This window comes from Schistocerca americana, chromosome 7, assembly GCF_021461395.2.
Source record: "Schistocerca americana isolate TAMUIC-IGC-003095 chromosome 7, iqSchAmer2.1, whole genome shotgun sequence".
In the NCBI taxonomy this organism is placed as follows: Eukaryota; Metazoa; Arthropoda; class Insecta; order Orthoptera; family Acrididae; genus Schistocerca; species Schistocerca americana.
The window spans coordinates 108,721,055-108,738,242 of record NC_060125.1 but is presented as its reverse complement, the minus strand read 5'-3'; the positions used below and the strand labels follow the sequence as shown (position 1 = coordinate 108,738,242).

The following is a 17,188-nucleotide window of genomic DNA, read 5'->3' as shown; positions in this document are numbered from 1 at the left end:
TGTGTCACAGCCCTTCCTACTACCTAATTAAAGTCCAAGCTTACACAAATTTTGACTAAAATTTCATGTCATTCACTAGAAGGGCTCTATGCCTTCATGCAAAATAAATTATTATATTCATAGAACCTATAAACAAGTACTAAATTCACAAATGAACTGCCTCTTTTCTTTTCTGTTGAAACAATTCAGTTTCATATTATGAAGTATGAAATTTATTTACCTGCAATGAATTTAATATGATTGGAATATCAGAAAAATAGTAAACATGATCAAAAATATCACAAAAACTAGTAAACATGATTGAAAGTATCCCATATTAGCAAATACAAAATGTATTTTGATCTCAGAGCTATATTAATTTTTTTTATGGATGATATGAGATGATTTTATGTTTAAGAAAATTATTACCACTATTATTAAATGCCAGAAAATATAGCTGTATATGTAAGAACCAAGACAGTCATAACCCAGAACATGTCCCCACTGTATTACCCACAAATGAAATGTTGCGCTATACACTGGTGTCTCAAGTGTCACTGGTAATTACAACACCATTAGTTTTTTCCTGATAGAGAAAGCTTTCTCTAGCCTTAATTTTATTTCATTTTCTTTAAGTCTCCATTATGTTACATTAACACACATCCAACTCAGGAATTTCAAGCAATATTATCTGTTTCATCATCACGTATTTGTCACAAACAAAATTTTCTTTCATGAGCCTCCAATTACGTAATAATTTACACAAATACCTGTTATAAATTATGATGATGATGATCAGTAGGCATACAAGTGTTTGGAATGTACAAAGGAACACTGATTGACAAGGAGAATTTAGATCGGGCCAGGCACCATACTTGGATAGATCAATGGTGGGCAACTGCTCATAAAAAGTAAGATATCCAGGCTCTTGTCCATATCTTGGTTCAAATGATGAATTTTCACCTCAGATACACATAATCACTGTTACTGTCATAAGTAATTCTTCTCTTGCTTGAAGGAAAGTGAAACCACAAGTAGGTGAAATGTACATAGCTCATCACCCAAAGCGAAAATCAGATCCTCACCTGCTCTGTAACACAGGACAGGTGGTGACATGTGGCAGGTCTGATGACAGAATACAATACGGGCACAGGCAGCAGTGTTTCAGAGCACACCATTTGGCACATCTAGTTGCACATGGAGCTAATCAGCACACGACCCCTACATGTTCCCTTGTTGATCCAACAATATCACCAATTGCAATTGCAGTGGACACGGGGTCATTGAGACTGGACCACAAATATATGAATACATGTCACCTGATCAAGTGAACCTCATTTCTTGTTACACAAGGTTGATAGCCGCATTTGGATACACCTTCATTCGGGTGAATCGCTGCTTGAAACATGCACTGCATCACGGAGTCAGGCTGACAGAAGTATTATTGCTATGGGGGATATTTACATAAGCTTCCAGGGGACCTGTGGCAGGCATCAAGGGCACTGTGACAGCCATGGACTAGATGAACATTATTGTGGGCCACCTGCTTACCCCCATGCTTGATGTCTTCGTTAATGGTGATGGCATTTTCCAGCATGATAACTGTCCCTGTCACACGGCCAGAATCATGGGATGCTATCAGGAGCCAACTTTCTGCCCACCAGCCACTAGTTCATAATTAATGGGACTTGTGTGACCTGTGGATAGATGGTGCCACATGCCTCCAGAAATCAACAAAGGCCTTACGAAATACATGCCATGCAGAATTGCTGCTTTATTGCATTCCAAAGGTGAACCAAGACACTATCAAGCTGCTGGTCATAATATTTCCACTCACCAGTGTATATTACACTATTCCTGGATGCTACAGCAGAATCTCACTAATCTGCCCCTTTTCCTGCTGAAGTTGTTTTGTTGACTTCTTTCCTCATCTATTCTCTCTCATTCCTGTTAACTAAATTTTTAATATTCTTCTATAGTAGCACATTTCCAATGCTTACAATTCCTTCTTCTCCAGTTTTGTCAAGGTCATCCCTACATTTCTATATAATGTCATGCTCCAGACAGTTCCGTATCCATATTTGGCAACAGTAATTCCCTTTCACAAAGGAAATCTTTCTTCATATGCACCAATCTACTTACGATATCTCCCTTGCTTCATCCATTCTTGATACAAGACTACTTTAATTATTTTTACTACTGCCTTGTCCAAGTTTTTTGTTTCACAGCTCTTCAACACTTTTGCCTTGAACTTGTTTATCTGACCCATATTCTTAGCTAAGATGGTGTCCAGACCATTTAACAATTTCTCTAACCCTTCCTATCTTTTAGCCCAATATGGAGCAACAACCACAAACCTTAGTGTAGGAGTCAAGTCTGCTCATCATCTTATGTGCATGGTAAAATTAAAAATAATTTCTACCACACACTTAAAATTGATATATATACTTGTACAGATGTAGATTTCATTGTGATTTCTACCCAATACGAAATTATCCAATTACTTTTCCAGTTATTTTTAGAGAGAGAAAAAGAAAGAGAGGGCTTTCATATGACTGGCATTTCTGATATCCACACTACGCCAAACACAGCTTAGTCTCAAAGAGAGGTATATAAAAGGAAAATGCACTTGAGAAAACTGAAAAAATTACAAGGAGATCAAATGGATGGTCAGTACTTATCCTTATGAGATGAAAGACGAAGTACTGTTGATGCACACATTGAAAGGCAGGAAAAACTCTGCATTGATTTTGGAAGTACTGGTTGGTTATGATCAAACTTTCCCTATTTAACACATTGTAACACGGAAACTAATTACCATATCAGTACCATCATGGTAGTGTTAATGTCCAGAGTATGGGATGCACGATTTCCATTCCTCACAGCATCACCGTCCAGTTCCAACTACGGCCACCAGGTGCTGTGATCAGTCATTTTGATTCATAGTCTCTCACATCTGACCAGTCGCAGTGCACTTGTTGATGTGTCAACATGAACTTGGACAAAATGAGCAGGGTATTATAGGCGAAGCTCTATTATCTAAACAACACTAATGCAGCAGCTGCACTTTGAGAATATCGCCAGCTGAATGGATTATGGAAGGGTCCTCTTTCACCACCTGCTGTGCAGAGCATGATGAAGAAGTTGATTTGATGAAGAGGCCGACGACTGGCTGATGAAATTGTTGTTGCTATGGCAGACAGCGCTGCGCGCAATTCCCGATTGTCAGGCAGTGTGTGTGATGTGTCACGACAGTTGAACATCCCATGTTCCACTGTACGGAAGGTGCTTCAAACCATTCTCAAATGGTATCCATGAAAGATCAATATCAAACAGCAGCTTGTGCCACAGGACACACAACAACGTGTTGACTTTGTCTCCACTTTCTCGCATGGATTGAAGTTGATGAGGGCTGGCCCTGGACCATCTTATGAACAAATGACGCTCATTTTTCTCTGACAGGTGAGGTGAACAAACAGAATCGTGGAGTGTGGGGATCTTCACCTCCAGTCACTGTGCATGAAGTTCCTCTGTAAGGTGAATGCGTCACTGTATGGTGTGGCTTCACAGCTTCTTTTTTAAAGAGGTTGGCACTCAAGGACCGAAGATGTGCAGTGTGACTGGCCAGCATTACTGTGATATGTTTAGCCAGCATGTTATATCCGCCCTACAGGAGAGAAAAAACTCAATAGCTTCTCCGAAACACACCTGGAAATGATCGAATTATCAGCCGATTGTTTCCAAATGCTTGGCCGGTTGTGGGACTACCTGAAGGACAGTGTTCACCCGGGAAAAACTCACACATGTGCTGATATGAAGCGCTGCATATCAAGAGAGGTAGTCAGCATACCTATGGACATGCTTCGTTCTGCTGTGCAGAATGCAATCCTGTGCTTTCAGACTCTTCTGGACACTGATGGGCACCATATTGGCCCCTTTTGTAGCAGTAATGGTACCGGTATGTAATGTATGATGTACCATTGCAGCACATTAAAAGTGTTTCAATTGTACTGATTCTACATTATACCTCTTCCTCAAGCCCTTGACATTAATGCTACCATGTTTGGTTCTCATACAGTAATTAGTTTCCATGTTATAATGTGTTACATAGAGAAAGTTTTATTATAACCACCCGGTATTAGTTCCTTCCTCAAGGAAGAGGTCGGGGTTGGGTTATTTGGGGAAGGAGACCAGACAGCGAGGTCATCGGTCTCATCGGATTAGGGAAGGATGGGGGAAGGAAGTCGGCCGTGCCCTTTCAGAAGAACCATCCCAGCATTTGCCTGGAGTGATTTAGGGAAATCACAGAAAACCTAAATCAGGATGGCCGGACGCGGGATTGAACCGCCGTCCTCCCGAATGCGAGTCCAGTGTCTAACCACTGCACCACCTCGCTCGGTCCTCAAGGAGGAAATGGCAATATGTTTGTGAATGGCAGGTCAACCACACGCCAGGTCAAGAAGAATCTACCAGTTGCAAGGAGGATGAGGGCAGACAAAGATCTGTTTGTGTCAACAAAATGTGTGTCTTTTATGTGCTAGAAGCATGCAAGTTTGCATCTATAAATTGTAATGGGCTGAAAGTATTCTGCATGTGCATGTGTGCAAGTAGATATTCTTGTAGCATAAGTGTCAATATTCCCCTCCTCCCTCCCCACTCGATATAAAAACAGTATTCTAGGATAAATTTCAATACACAAAAATGACTATATCTGTGCAGTTCACTTCTGCTATACTAATTACATACCTCAGTGATGAATGTTTTAGCCATTTTTCTTAGGACATCTGGTGCTATACGAGGTACTCTTTCTGAGTACTCTCCCAACAGCCATAGGATTGAAGCACGAGCCTGTGGAACACTGATGTAATCCACAAGTTTTGCCATTTGCACAATGATATCTCTGTGTTCACCAGGCTGCCCCGTTTGGAGCAGCTTCTTGATCACCACCACACTTTCCGCCACAACAGCTTCTGAAAAATAATAAATAATTTTGACTGCAAATGTAAGTTATTTGCGGGTCTTCCAATCTCCAGCAATGTCAGGTAATTAAACAAGATCAACCTTTCAGCTTGATAACTGGTTTCCAGCAGCTTTTCACCATTCACTATCCATTTATTTATTGCTGCTAGCTGCTTCGCACATCACTGATCATTTTAGCCGCTCCCCACAGGTTTTAACGTCATTATTTCTTCGTCAGACAATTGTTAGCTCCATTTTCGTAATCTTTCACCACAACACCACTCCTTTTAATACGTTTTTTCGAAATTTTCCCGAATTTCTCCGTCCTTTAACGTGTTTTAGCGGCAACACAACCACCTAACCTTTATGCACATCGCTGTCTACCAACCCAAGTTCACCACAGGATCAACTTAACCAACACTTTTTCGCCTTTTTTCATACCAGATCTCCAGTTGCTTTCTAGTTCACCTTTATCTCTCCCCATATATTTTTATCTTTCATTTTCATTTCAACCTCATGTTAAACTTTCCACCTTCTAATACCATGTCACCCTCACAACACCCCCCACAACGACCCCATTAAGTTTTATTTACAAGGGCAGTTCAATAAATAATGCAACACATTTTTTTTCTCGGCCAATTTTGGTTAAAAAAACCGGAAATTTCTTGTGGAATATTTTCAAACATTCCCGCTTCGTCTCGTATAGTTTCATTGACTTCCGACAGGTGGCAGCGCTGTACAGAGCTTTTAAAATGGCGTCTGTAACGGATGTGCGTTGCAAACAACGGGCAGTGATCGAGTTTCTTTTGGCGGAAAACCAGGGCATCTCAGATATTCATAGGAGCTTGCAGAATGTCTACGGTGATCTGGCAGTGGACAAAAGCACAGTGAGTCGTTGGGCAAAGCGTCTGTCATCATCGCCGCAAGGTCAAGCAAGACTGTCTGATCTCCCGCGTGCGGGCCGGCTGTGCACAGCTGTGACTCCTGCAATGGCGGAGCGTGCGAACACACTCGTTCGAGATGATCGATGGATCACCATCAAACAACTCAGTGCTCAACTTGACATCTCTGTTGGTAGTGCTGTCACAATTGTTCACCAGTTGGGATATTCAAAGGTTTGTTCCCGCTGGGTCCCTTGTTGTCTAACCGAACACCATAAAGAGCAAAGGAGAACCATATGTGCGGAATTGCTTGCTCGTCATGTGGCTGAGGGTGACAATTTCTTGTCAAAGATTGTTACAGGCGATGAAACATGGGTTCATCACTACGAACCTGAAACAAAACGGCAATCAATGGAGTGGCGCCACACCCACTCCCCTACCAAGAAAAAGTTTAAAGCCATACCCTCAGCCGGTAAAGTCATGGTTACAGTCTTCTGGGACGCTGAAGGGGTTATACTGTTCGATGTCCTTCCCCATGGTCAAACAATCAACTCTGAAGTGTATTGTGCTACTCTTCAGAAATTGAAGAAACGACTTCAGCGTGTTCGTAGGCACAAAAATCTGAACGAACTTCTCCTTCTTCATGACAACGCAAGACCTCACACAAGTCTTCGCACCCGAGAGGAGCTCACAAAACTTCAGTGGACTGTTCTTCCTCATGCACCCTACAGCCCCGATCTGGCACCGTCGGATTTCCACATGTTTGGCCCAATGAAGGACGCAATCCGTGGGAGGCACTACGCGGATGATGAAGAAGTTATTGATGCAGTACGACGTTGGCTCCGACATCGACCAGTGGAATGGTACCGTGCAGGCATACAGGCCCTCATTTCAAGGTGGCGTAAGGCCGTAACATTGAATGGAGATTACGTTGAAAAATAGTGTTGTGTAGCTAAAAGATTGGGGAATAACCTGGTGTATTTCAATGCTGAATAAAACAACCCCTGTTTCGGAAAAAAAATGTGTTGCATTACTTATTGAACTGCCCTCGTACATTCCCTCCGCAAACATGCCTTCACCCTAGCCAGATTACGCTCGCATATTTTATTTTCTCAGGCTTGTCTGACATTTGGCATAACCCCCAAAGGCCTCACACTTAAAGTTCCCATCTCTGGCTGCAACCCTTCTTTCCATCAGTCCCTATACCAGTTCCAAACTGAACAATCCATTGCCCTCACCCACCTAATCCTTCACCTACACATCAACTCAGCCAATGAACACACCCGTCAACTCCTATCCTTAATAAAAGTCCTCAATCTTTCCTCTCCCACATCCACACCGGCTATTCAGAGCATCCTCCTACAGGCCAACCGCAAATTAGAACAGCATGCCACCCTCCATCTCAAAAAACTATCCAATCTCCTGGTTTCCCACCTCCGGAAATGTAACTCACTCACCCTTCACAACCTTCCCAGCAAACCTCAACCACCTCTCATTGCACACAAACCCAGTCTCTCCCATCTACTCAATCTCCCACTTCCAGCTCCACTCCCTCCAAAACCTCAAAATTCCAATCAACACAATCTGGTACCACAACACCCTAATTCAGTAGTTAACCTTTCCTCCAAACCTCTCTCCCAATCCGAAACCTCTGTCCTATCCAAAGGCCTCACCTTCAGCCCCACTCCCAGATTCAACCAAACAGCCCTCGTCAAAGATTTACTGTCCTACACTCGTACTCTCTGCTGGAAGTATCACTTTGCCACGAAGAAAAATGATCCTAATCCTACCCCTAATGATCCAACTCCCCAAGACACCATCCAAATTGAACCCTGCCTGGAACAGTTCCGTCCTCCGTCACAGAGGGACCCACCTCCTCTTCCTCAAAATCACCCTCTCCAAAGCTTCCAGGAATTTCTGACTTCCAGCCTTGCATCTCAATCCTTCTTAAAAAACCTTAATCCTACTCCCAACATCACAACTGCTGAAGCCCAGACTATCCGTGATCTGAAGGCTGACCGGTCCATCGTCATTCTTCCGGCGGACAAGGGTTCCACGACCGTGGTACTTGATCGTCGGGAGTATGTGGCTGAGGGACTGCGTCAGCTTTCAGACAACACCACATACAAAGTTTGCCAAGGTAATCCCATTCCTGATGTCCAGGCGGAGCTTCAAGGAATCCTCAGGCCCCCTACAAAACCTTTCACCTGACTCCATCAACCTCCTGACCCCACCGACACCCCGCACCCCTACCTTCTACCTTCTTCCTAAAATTCACAAACCCAATCATCCCGGCCGCCCCATTGTAGCTGGTCACCAAGCCCCCACAGAACGTATCTCTGCCTACGTAGATCAACACCTTCAACCCATTACATGCAGTCTCCCATCCTTCATCAAAGACACCAACCACTTTCTCGAACGCCTGGAATCCTTACCCAATCCGTTACCCCCAGAAACCATCCTTGTAACCATTGATGCCACTTCCTTATACACAAATATCCCGCACGTCCAGGGCCTCGCTGCGATGGAGCACTTCCTTTCACGCCGATCACCTGCCACCCTACCTAAAACCTCTTTCCTCATTACCTTAGCCAGCTTCATCCTGACCCACGACTTCTTCACTTTTGAAGACCAGACATACCAACAATTAAAGGGAACAGCCATGGGTACCAGGATGGCCCCTTCGTACGCAAACCTATTCATGGGTCGCTTAGAGGAAGCCTTCTTGGTTACCCAGGCCTGCCAACCCAAAGTTTGGTACAGATTTATTGATGACATCTTCATGATCTGGACTCACAGTGAAGAAGAACTCCAGAATTTCCTCTCCAACCTCAACTCCTTTGGTTCCATCAGATTCACCTGGTCCTAATCCAAATCCCATGCCACTTTCCTTGATGTTGACTTCCACCTGTCATATACCAGCTTCACACGTCCGTCCACATCAAACCCACCAAAAAGCAACAGTACCTCCATTACGACAGCTGCCACCCATTCCACATCAAACGGTCCCTTCTCTACAGCCTAGATCTTCGTGGCAAACGAATCTGCTCCAGTCCGGAATCCCTGAAGCATTACACCAACAACCTGACAACAGCTTTCGCATCCCGCAACTACCCTCCTGACCTGGTACAGAAGCAAATAACCAGAGCCACTTCCTCATCCTCTCATACCCAGAACCTCCCACAGAAGAACCACAAAAGTGCCCCACTTGTGACAGGATACTTTCCGGGACTGGATCAGATTCTGAATGTGGCTCTCCAGCAGGGATACGACTTCCTCAAATCCTGCCCTGAAATGAGATCCATCCTTCATGAAATCCTCCCCACTCCACCAAGAGTGTCTTTCCGCCGTCCACTTAACCTTCGTAACCTCTTAGTTCATCCCTATGAAATCCCCAAACCACCTTCCCTACCCTCTGGCTCCTACCCTTGTAACCGCCCCCGGTGTAAAACCTGTCCCATGCACCCTCCCACCACCACCTACTCCAGTCCTGTAACCCGGAAGGTGTACACGATCAAAGGCAGAGCCACATGTGAAAGCACCCACGTGACCTACCAACTGACCTGCCTACACTGTGATGCATTCTATGTGAGAATGACCAGCAACAAACTGTCCATTCGCATGAATGGACACAGGCAGACAGTGTTTGTTGGTAATGAGGATCACCCTGTGGCTAAACATGCCTTAGTGCACGGCCAGCACATCTTGGCGCAGTGTTACACCGTCCGGGTTATCTGGATACTTCCCACTAACACCAACCTATCCGAAATCTGGAGATGGGAACTTGCTCTTCAATATATCCTCTCTTCCCGTTATCCACCAGGCCCCAATCTCCGCTAATTTCAAGTTGCCGCCACTCATACCTCACCTGTCATTCAACAACATCTTTGCCTCTGCACTTCTGCCTCGACTGACATCTCTGCCCAAACTCTTTGTCTTTAAATATGTCTGCTTGTGTCTGTGTATGTGTGGATGGATATGTGTGTGTGTGTGTGTGTGTGTGTGTGTGTGTGTGTGTGTGTGTGTGTGTGTGTGTGTGTGTGTGCGCGCGCGCACACCAGTGTATACCCGTCCTTTTTTCCACCTAAGGTAAGTCTTTCTGCTCCCGGGATTGGAATGACTCCGTACCCTCTCCCTTAAAACCCACATCCTTTCGTCTTACCCTCTCCTTCCCTCCTTCCTGATGAGCCAACAGTTTGTTGCGAAAGCTTGAATTTTGTGTGGATGTTTTGGTGTCTATCGACCTGCCAGCGCTTTCGTTTGGTAACACACACACACTGGTTTATTACCATCATAAAGGGTTTGCCGTGGGCCCTATGTGAAGAATTTGTAATTATCCCAATGGCTTTCTTCGGCAATAATAGGATGTCATGTATATGACTACAATTACCCCATGAGATAATGCAGTAGGATATTATACTTTGGAAAAATGCAAAATAAGATGATCTGACTTACGTTTCAGGCACACAATTTCTGAGTTGTCTTAATAAATAAATTACTCTAGATAGTTTTCTACTAATATAGTTTACATGCTGGCCCCAGGACAACTTTTCGTCTAAATAAACTCCCAGTAATTTAACAGAACTAGGGTCATCAGATAGTGGCTTGTCTCTTAGAGTGAAGATCATCTGCGGTCTTATGTTCATTTAGCAAGAAACCATTTGCTCTGAACCAATATGCTGTGTAAGTGAGTGTATTTTCAGCACAGGTTTTAAGATCTTTAAGATTGTTACTGCTATGTAGAAAAGTCATATCATCTGCCTACAATACAGTGGTGGATCTAATAAACGAGGGGAGGTCACTGATCATTATCAGAAACAAGAAGGGACCCAGTACAGATCCCTGAGGCACACCTACTTTAACATTTCCTATCTTTGACATTTCCTTACCAACACAAACTACCTGTTTATGGTTATTGAGATAAGCTTTTAATAGTCAGACTGTTTCCTTTAATACCATAGAATTCTAGCTTCTCTAGTAGTGGTGTGTGCTCAACACGGTCAAAGGCCTTGCTTAGGTCACAGAATGAGACCTGAGCAAAGCCTTTGTCCTCAAAAACTTTGAGGATGTAACTGACTACCGTGTCGATTGCATCAATGGTAGACAGATTCTTCCTAAACCCATATTGTGTAACATCAATTATTCCTAGGTTCTCAAAGTGAGATGATAATTGCTGGTACATGATGCATTTTATTACCTACGAGAATGTGGGTACTATTGAAATAGGCCTGTAACTATATGAAGAGTCTTTATCTCCCTTTCTGTATACTGGGACGATTCTAGACAATTTTAATTCATCAGGAACATATCCCTCAAGTAAGCACTTGTTTATGCAATGGGTTAAAGGATACAGAATGCAATCACACACTTTTTTAGCAGGTTGCATGATATGTCATATATATCTAAGCTATCAGATGATTTCAGTTGTTTTATGACCCCTTGTACAAATCTAGGGGATACTTTGAAGAAGGTTAGCATGCTTGTGTTTGGTGACTGTGTACCCCAATTTTGAGAGAGAAACTCTGATGGACTTATATCTGGTTTGAAAATTGTATCTCCTATTTCTTTCACTGAATTAATAAGAAACTCATTGAGTGTTAGAGGTGGGATGTTAATTTTGTCTTTTTTAGCACCTTTGGCAGCACTGTTAATTATTTCCCAAGCAGTTTTGCATTTATTGGTGGAATTATGTATGCTGTTGGCATTGGCTTGCAGGATGGCTTTTTTGTATTCATTCCTGCATTCCACATAGGCTGATTTTGCATAGTCAGATTTCATACTATTGTATATGTTGTACAGTAACAAAACTACCTTTTTTTTATCTGTCAGCTGTTTAGTGTACCACATATTTTGTCTGTTTTGAGACCTGGATTTGTGGCTGCTGTCTGTTATTTTGATTTTCTTTATGGCAATACTATGGTTAAATAGGATCAAGAATGCGTTAAGAAATCTATAAATTATTATTTTGGCTGGTGGGTCATTACTTGATGTGTAATGTCCACTGACTCTACAATGGCCAAATCAGTCTCTGTTCCTACTGAGGGGAATTTTACTTGATAATTTAGGGATACAGGGTCATGGTCTGAGAATGGAAGCAGTACAACTTCACATGTGTTTTCAGTGGTCTTTACGTTTACAAAGATGTTACCTAAACATGCTTTGTTTCTTGTGGGCCTGTTATTGACATGATGTAAATTGTATTGTCTTAGTAAGTTTTCTAGTTCTGCAGCACTACCCTTACACTTAGTAACATCAAAATCAGCATTCAAATCACCCCCTATTGCAATATCATAGGGTGGCCATTTAATATTACTTAATTCACTCAGTAGCATGTTCATTTTTTCTAAAAACATGTTAATGCTTCCCTTTGGTAATCTGTACATGGATACTAATGTTAGCTTATGACTATTAATGATTATACCCATAACTTCAAAGTGCTGTTCATCACACAAGGAATTTAGGTCAAGTTTGGTTATTGTGCAACTGAGTGGTTGGTATAAATTGCCTCACCACTTCTAATATGCTCTTTCCTACAGTAAATATTTACTATACTAACACATTTGGTAACTGCAAGTTCATTCTCATCAGCCCAGTGTTCACTCAGACAAAATATATCAAACTGGTTATTAAGACCAAACTCATATATTAAGCAAATTCCAGTGTTACATTGTTGATTTTCTTTATTTAAATTTACGACTTGTCACCTGAATATGTTTTTTAATATTTCATTTTATCTGTTTCTAATATCGTGTTATAATTTCATGTACTGACTTGTTCCATGACCATGGAGGCTTCTCCGTAATTTGGTCCCACAGAACAATAAATAAATAAATAAATGATTAAGTTCTTTATCTTTCAGTCCTTAAATGTTAAGGTAACATATTTTAAGATCCACACTCTTATTGCTTACACACTGAACACTATGGTGATTGGTTTTCAAACCTTTTACAAGGCTTATTTTTTGGATTTCTGCCTCTTGTTGCCTTTTACTAAAACATTGTTCACTTGGAGTGGTAGCACATCTACTGCTGTATGCCTAATCTTCCCTCCTTGTGATGATATTGTAGGTGAGGTTGCTATTACAGGAATTGATGGAACTGCTGTTATGGTGTGTGGAGGCACTGTTGTGGCATCTGGTGACTGTGGAGATGTGGTTGTTGCTTCTGCTGCTGCTGCTGCTGCTGTTGAATACTGCTGATGAAGTGAGGTAGGTGCTGTAGGTGCTGCTGCTGCTGCTGCTGCAGGCACTGTTGTGGCAACTGGTGACTATGGAGATGTAGATGTTGCTTCACCTTCTGCTGCTGTTGAATCCTGTAGATGAAGTGTGGTAGGTACTGCTACTGCAGCATTTGTTATGTGTGCAGGTACAATTGCTGCTTCCACCTCTAATGCCGCTTAAGAAGTAATCATTTCTTCATGCTCTGCTTGAGTCAAGGAAGGAATGGAAGAGCAGCAATTATTTCTTGGTCGTCAGATGCTTTCGGTATCATGCTGATGTTTTGGCACAGTTGCCTCTGTTATTAAGTTGCATGCCATGTCTCATGTAACAGTCTCTTTGCAAGGAGTCCAGGCTTATAAAATATACATTTTGGTAGGCCCTGCAAATCTTTGAGTATTACCTGTTTGCTTTTAGGATTTCCACGTTCACACATGACCATTCCAAAAGGTCATGCCTATGTGGAATTTCGACTACAAAAATTGCTTTCTCTTCTGTTGAATTTAGTATTGCCTTAAGGTCTCATGTTGCACTGTGGAGATTACTTTTATAGACATTATTGGCTCCAGCTATGATGACAATATGACGATCATTTTCAGTTTCTATGTTTCTAAAGAGTTCTTGAATGGGTGTACCTGGTTTGACAATACTAGTTGCTGGTATACAATGGCTGTAACGTAGTATTTTTGCAATTTCACATCCATTGCTATCAGAGAATATTTTCACTTTGAGTTTGTCTTCAATTTTCTTGCGGTAGTTTCCACTCATGTGCTTGTAACTATATAGATTCGGCGTGTTGTTGTTGTTGTCATAGTTCTCCGTGGATTCCACATTTATATCTGAATCTAGTGCATGAAAATGGTTATTTGTTACCACAGGATTTCTACAGTCACTAGGTTTCACACGACCAAGCCTTTTTAGCCTAGTAAACATCTGTTGCCTTGTTGTTTCTGACTTTATATCCATTTCAGAGCACTTGTTTATTGTAGGTAGGACACTGAAACTGCTTTTATTGCCACAGTTCATTCCATTTGTTGTACTTTTCACTACTTTCTTCTGTGATCATGCTAGTCCTGTGCTCCCAGTTCTCTGTTTTACTTGCTTTGACAATCGGGACATTATGCGCCTTTTTCAGTTCGGCATTTTCATTTTCTAAATGCGCTGTCCTGCATTAGTATATCTACAATTAACTGCACACTTTATACACTATTTCACAGTTATAATTTACTATTGTTCCATTTTTCACCGCACAACTACAACTTTTGTTCACTTTCTCACTATAACCAACTGCACCGGACGCCATCTTGATATGTAACAGTCCATACTTCCACACTATTTGTTGCATACTCATCATAACAAAACTACTGATAAGCATGTGCAGTTGTGGGTAAAAGCTAGTATTGATAATACTGTTGTCAAATCTGCAGCCAGATCATACGGTGTTACCTGTGGTTGTCTTCTCTCTGCAGAGTGGTATTATGTGGCCCTCCATGCTACTCTAACCTGTGCAAGCCTGTGAATAACTACTGCTACCCATGTCCTTCTAAACTGCTTACTGTATTCATCTCTTGGTCTCCCTCTATGATTTTTACCCCTCACACTTCCCTCTAATATTAAATTGGTGATCCCTTGAGATCTCAGACTGTGTCCACACACGAATCCACTCTTCTAGTAATGTTGCACCACAAATTTCCTTTCTCCTCAATTCTATTCAGTTATTATATTATATGATATATCCATCTAATCTTTAGCATTCTTCTACAGCACCATATTTCAGAAGTTTCTATTCTCTTTTGTCTATTCTGTTTATCATCCATGTTTCACTTCCATACATGGCTACACTCCACACAAATACTTTCAGAAAAAGAGTTACTAACACCTTATATTCGATATTAACAAATTACTCCTCTTTAGAAATGCTTTTCTTGCCACTGCCAGTCTACATTTTATATCCTCTCTAACTTCAGCCATAACTGTTATTTTGCTGTCCAAATAGTAAAACTTGTCTCCTATTTTATGTGTGTCATTTACTAATATAATTCCCTCAGCATCACCTGATTTAAACTGACTACATGCCATCATCCTTGTTTTGTTTTTGTTGATGTTCATCTTATATCCTCCTTTCAAGAAACTCTCAATTCTGTTCAACTGCTCTTCTAAGTCATTTTCTGTCTCTGACAGAATGGCAATGTCATCAGCAAAGCTCAAAGTTTTTATTTCTTCTCCCTGATCTTTAATTCCTACCCCAATTTTCTTCGCTTTCCTTTACTGCTTGCTCTATGTACAGATTGAATGTTAATGGGGATAGGCTACATCCCCGTCTCACTCCCTTCTCAACCACTGCTTCCCTTTCATGTCCCTCGTCTTCTGTAACTGCCGTCTAGTTCCTGTAGAAGGTGTAAATAGCATTTCACTCCTGTATTTTACCCCTGCTGCCTTCAGAATGTCAAAGAGAGTATTCCAGTCAGCATTGTCAAAACTTTCTCTAAGTCTACAAATGCATTCCCTGTCAACTGCTTCATTTGCTATATTTTTATATTTTCTCCTAACATCAATTAAATTCAATGTCTCCTGTGTTATCCAAGGATTTCTATTACACCATATCTTTTTACCTATTTGATCCTCTGCTGTTTTCACTATTTCATCTCTCAAAGATTCCCATTCGTCTTCTACTGTATTCCTTTCCCTGTTCTATTCAATCATTGTCTAACGCTCCCTCTGAAACTCTCAATGACCCCTTGTTCTTTCAACCTATCCAGGTCTTGTCTCCTTAAATTCATACCTTTTATCAATTTTCTCAGTTTAAGTCTACAGTTCATAACCAATAAATTGGGGCCCAAGTCCACTTCTGCCCCTGTAAATGTCTTACAATCTACAATTTGATTCCAAAATCCATGTCTTACCATTATGTAATCAATCTGAAACTTTTGAAGGTCTCTTACCATGTACAGCCTTCTTCCATGATTCTTAAACCAAGTGCTAGCGATGATTAAATTGTGCTCTACCAGGCGGCTTCCTCTTTTACTCCTTTCCCCCAATTTCATATTCATCTACTATTTTTCCTTCTCTTCCATTTCTTACTGTCAAATTCCAGTCACACATCACAATTAAATTTTCATCTCCAACAATGCAGGAAAAGACATACTGCTGCTTACCGTAAAGAAGATATGTCCCCTGCAAACAGGCACAATTAAAAGACACTCACATAAAGCTTTCAGCCACAGCCTTTGTCACTAAAAGACACACACACACACACACACACACACACACACACACACACACACACAAGCAAGCATACCTCACACACACACAACTACTAACTCCAGCATCTCAGGCCAGAATGCAATGTTATGTGGGATGCAAGCAGCAATCTGGAGGGTAGGGGGAGGGGAAAGGGAAGCGATAATAGTGTACGGATGGGGAGAGAGACAAATGATGTCTGGTGGAGTTTGCAGGGACCAGACTGCCAACAGACATACTGTCAAGAGGTTGTGGGTCAGGGCGTGGGGAAATAGAATTGCCGTTTCTGCATCATTCCCATTTCCTTTACACCATTCCTGCCACAATCGACCCTTGCTTCATCTTTCTGCAACAGTTCAGGAAAGTATCCCTTTCCCTGGCTAAAACCCAGTCCACCATGCTGTTTCCCAAATGTTGCCTAAGCCGTGGAATCTCCCCAAACAGCCTAACTGTAAAGATTCCTTTCTCTGGACCCCAACCCTGCTACACCTTTTCAGATTTCGCCAATCCCGGGTGCTCACAAACCTGGTACTGCAAAAACACATCTCCACGGCACAGGCATTCCAGAACCACCTCTGCTCCCTCCACAAGGTACTACTACTCTGCAATCCCTGCTCTGTATATGACATACTTGCTCTCCAGAACCAGGAGGGGCATTCCAGACACAACTTCCATAAGCTATCCAACATGCTGACATCCTACTGCCACCTTGGAGCTACACCATCCAACCCCTATTGCACCCACAGTGCTCATCCTCATCCATCCCTCATAGTAGCTAAACCCTGCCTAGCTGACTTTTTCAACTTGCCACATCTCCCAAAACTCTCTACAAACTCTGCACCAAATCCAGAGCCAAAATGTTCCCATAACACTGTTGTTAACCTTTCCACCAAAACCCTCAGCTTCACAGAAG

The 17,188-nt window shown here is 42.0% G+C and overlaps 1 protein-coding gene across 1 annotated transcript in view; it reads right to left on the bottom strand.

Annotated features, from left to right (window-relative positions):
* Positions 1–17,188, bottom strand: part of LOC124621877 (AP-3 complex subunit beta-2) — a 224,259-nt gene that overhangs the window by 102,648 nt on the left and 104,423 nt on the right. The window contains exon 11 of the mRNA XM_047147343.1: positions 4,726–4,949. Coding sequence (XP_047003299.1) covers positions 4,726–4,949 — 224 coding nt within the window. The remainder of the gene's footprint in view (positions 1–4,725; positions 4,950–17,188) is intronic.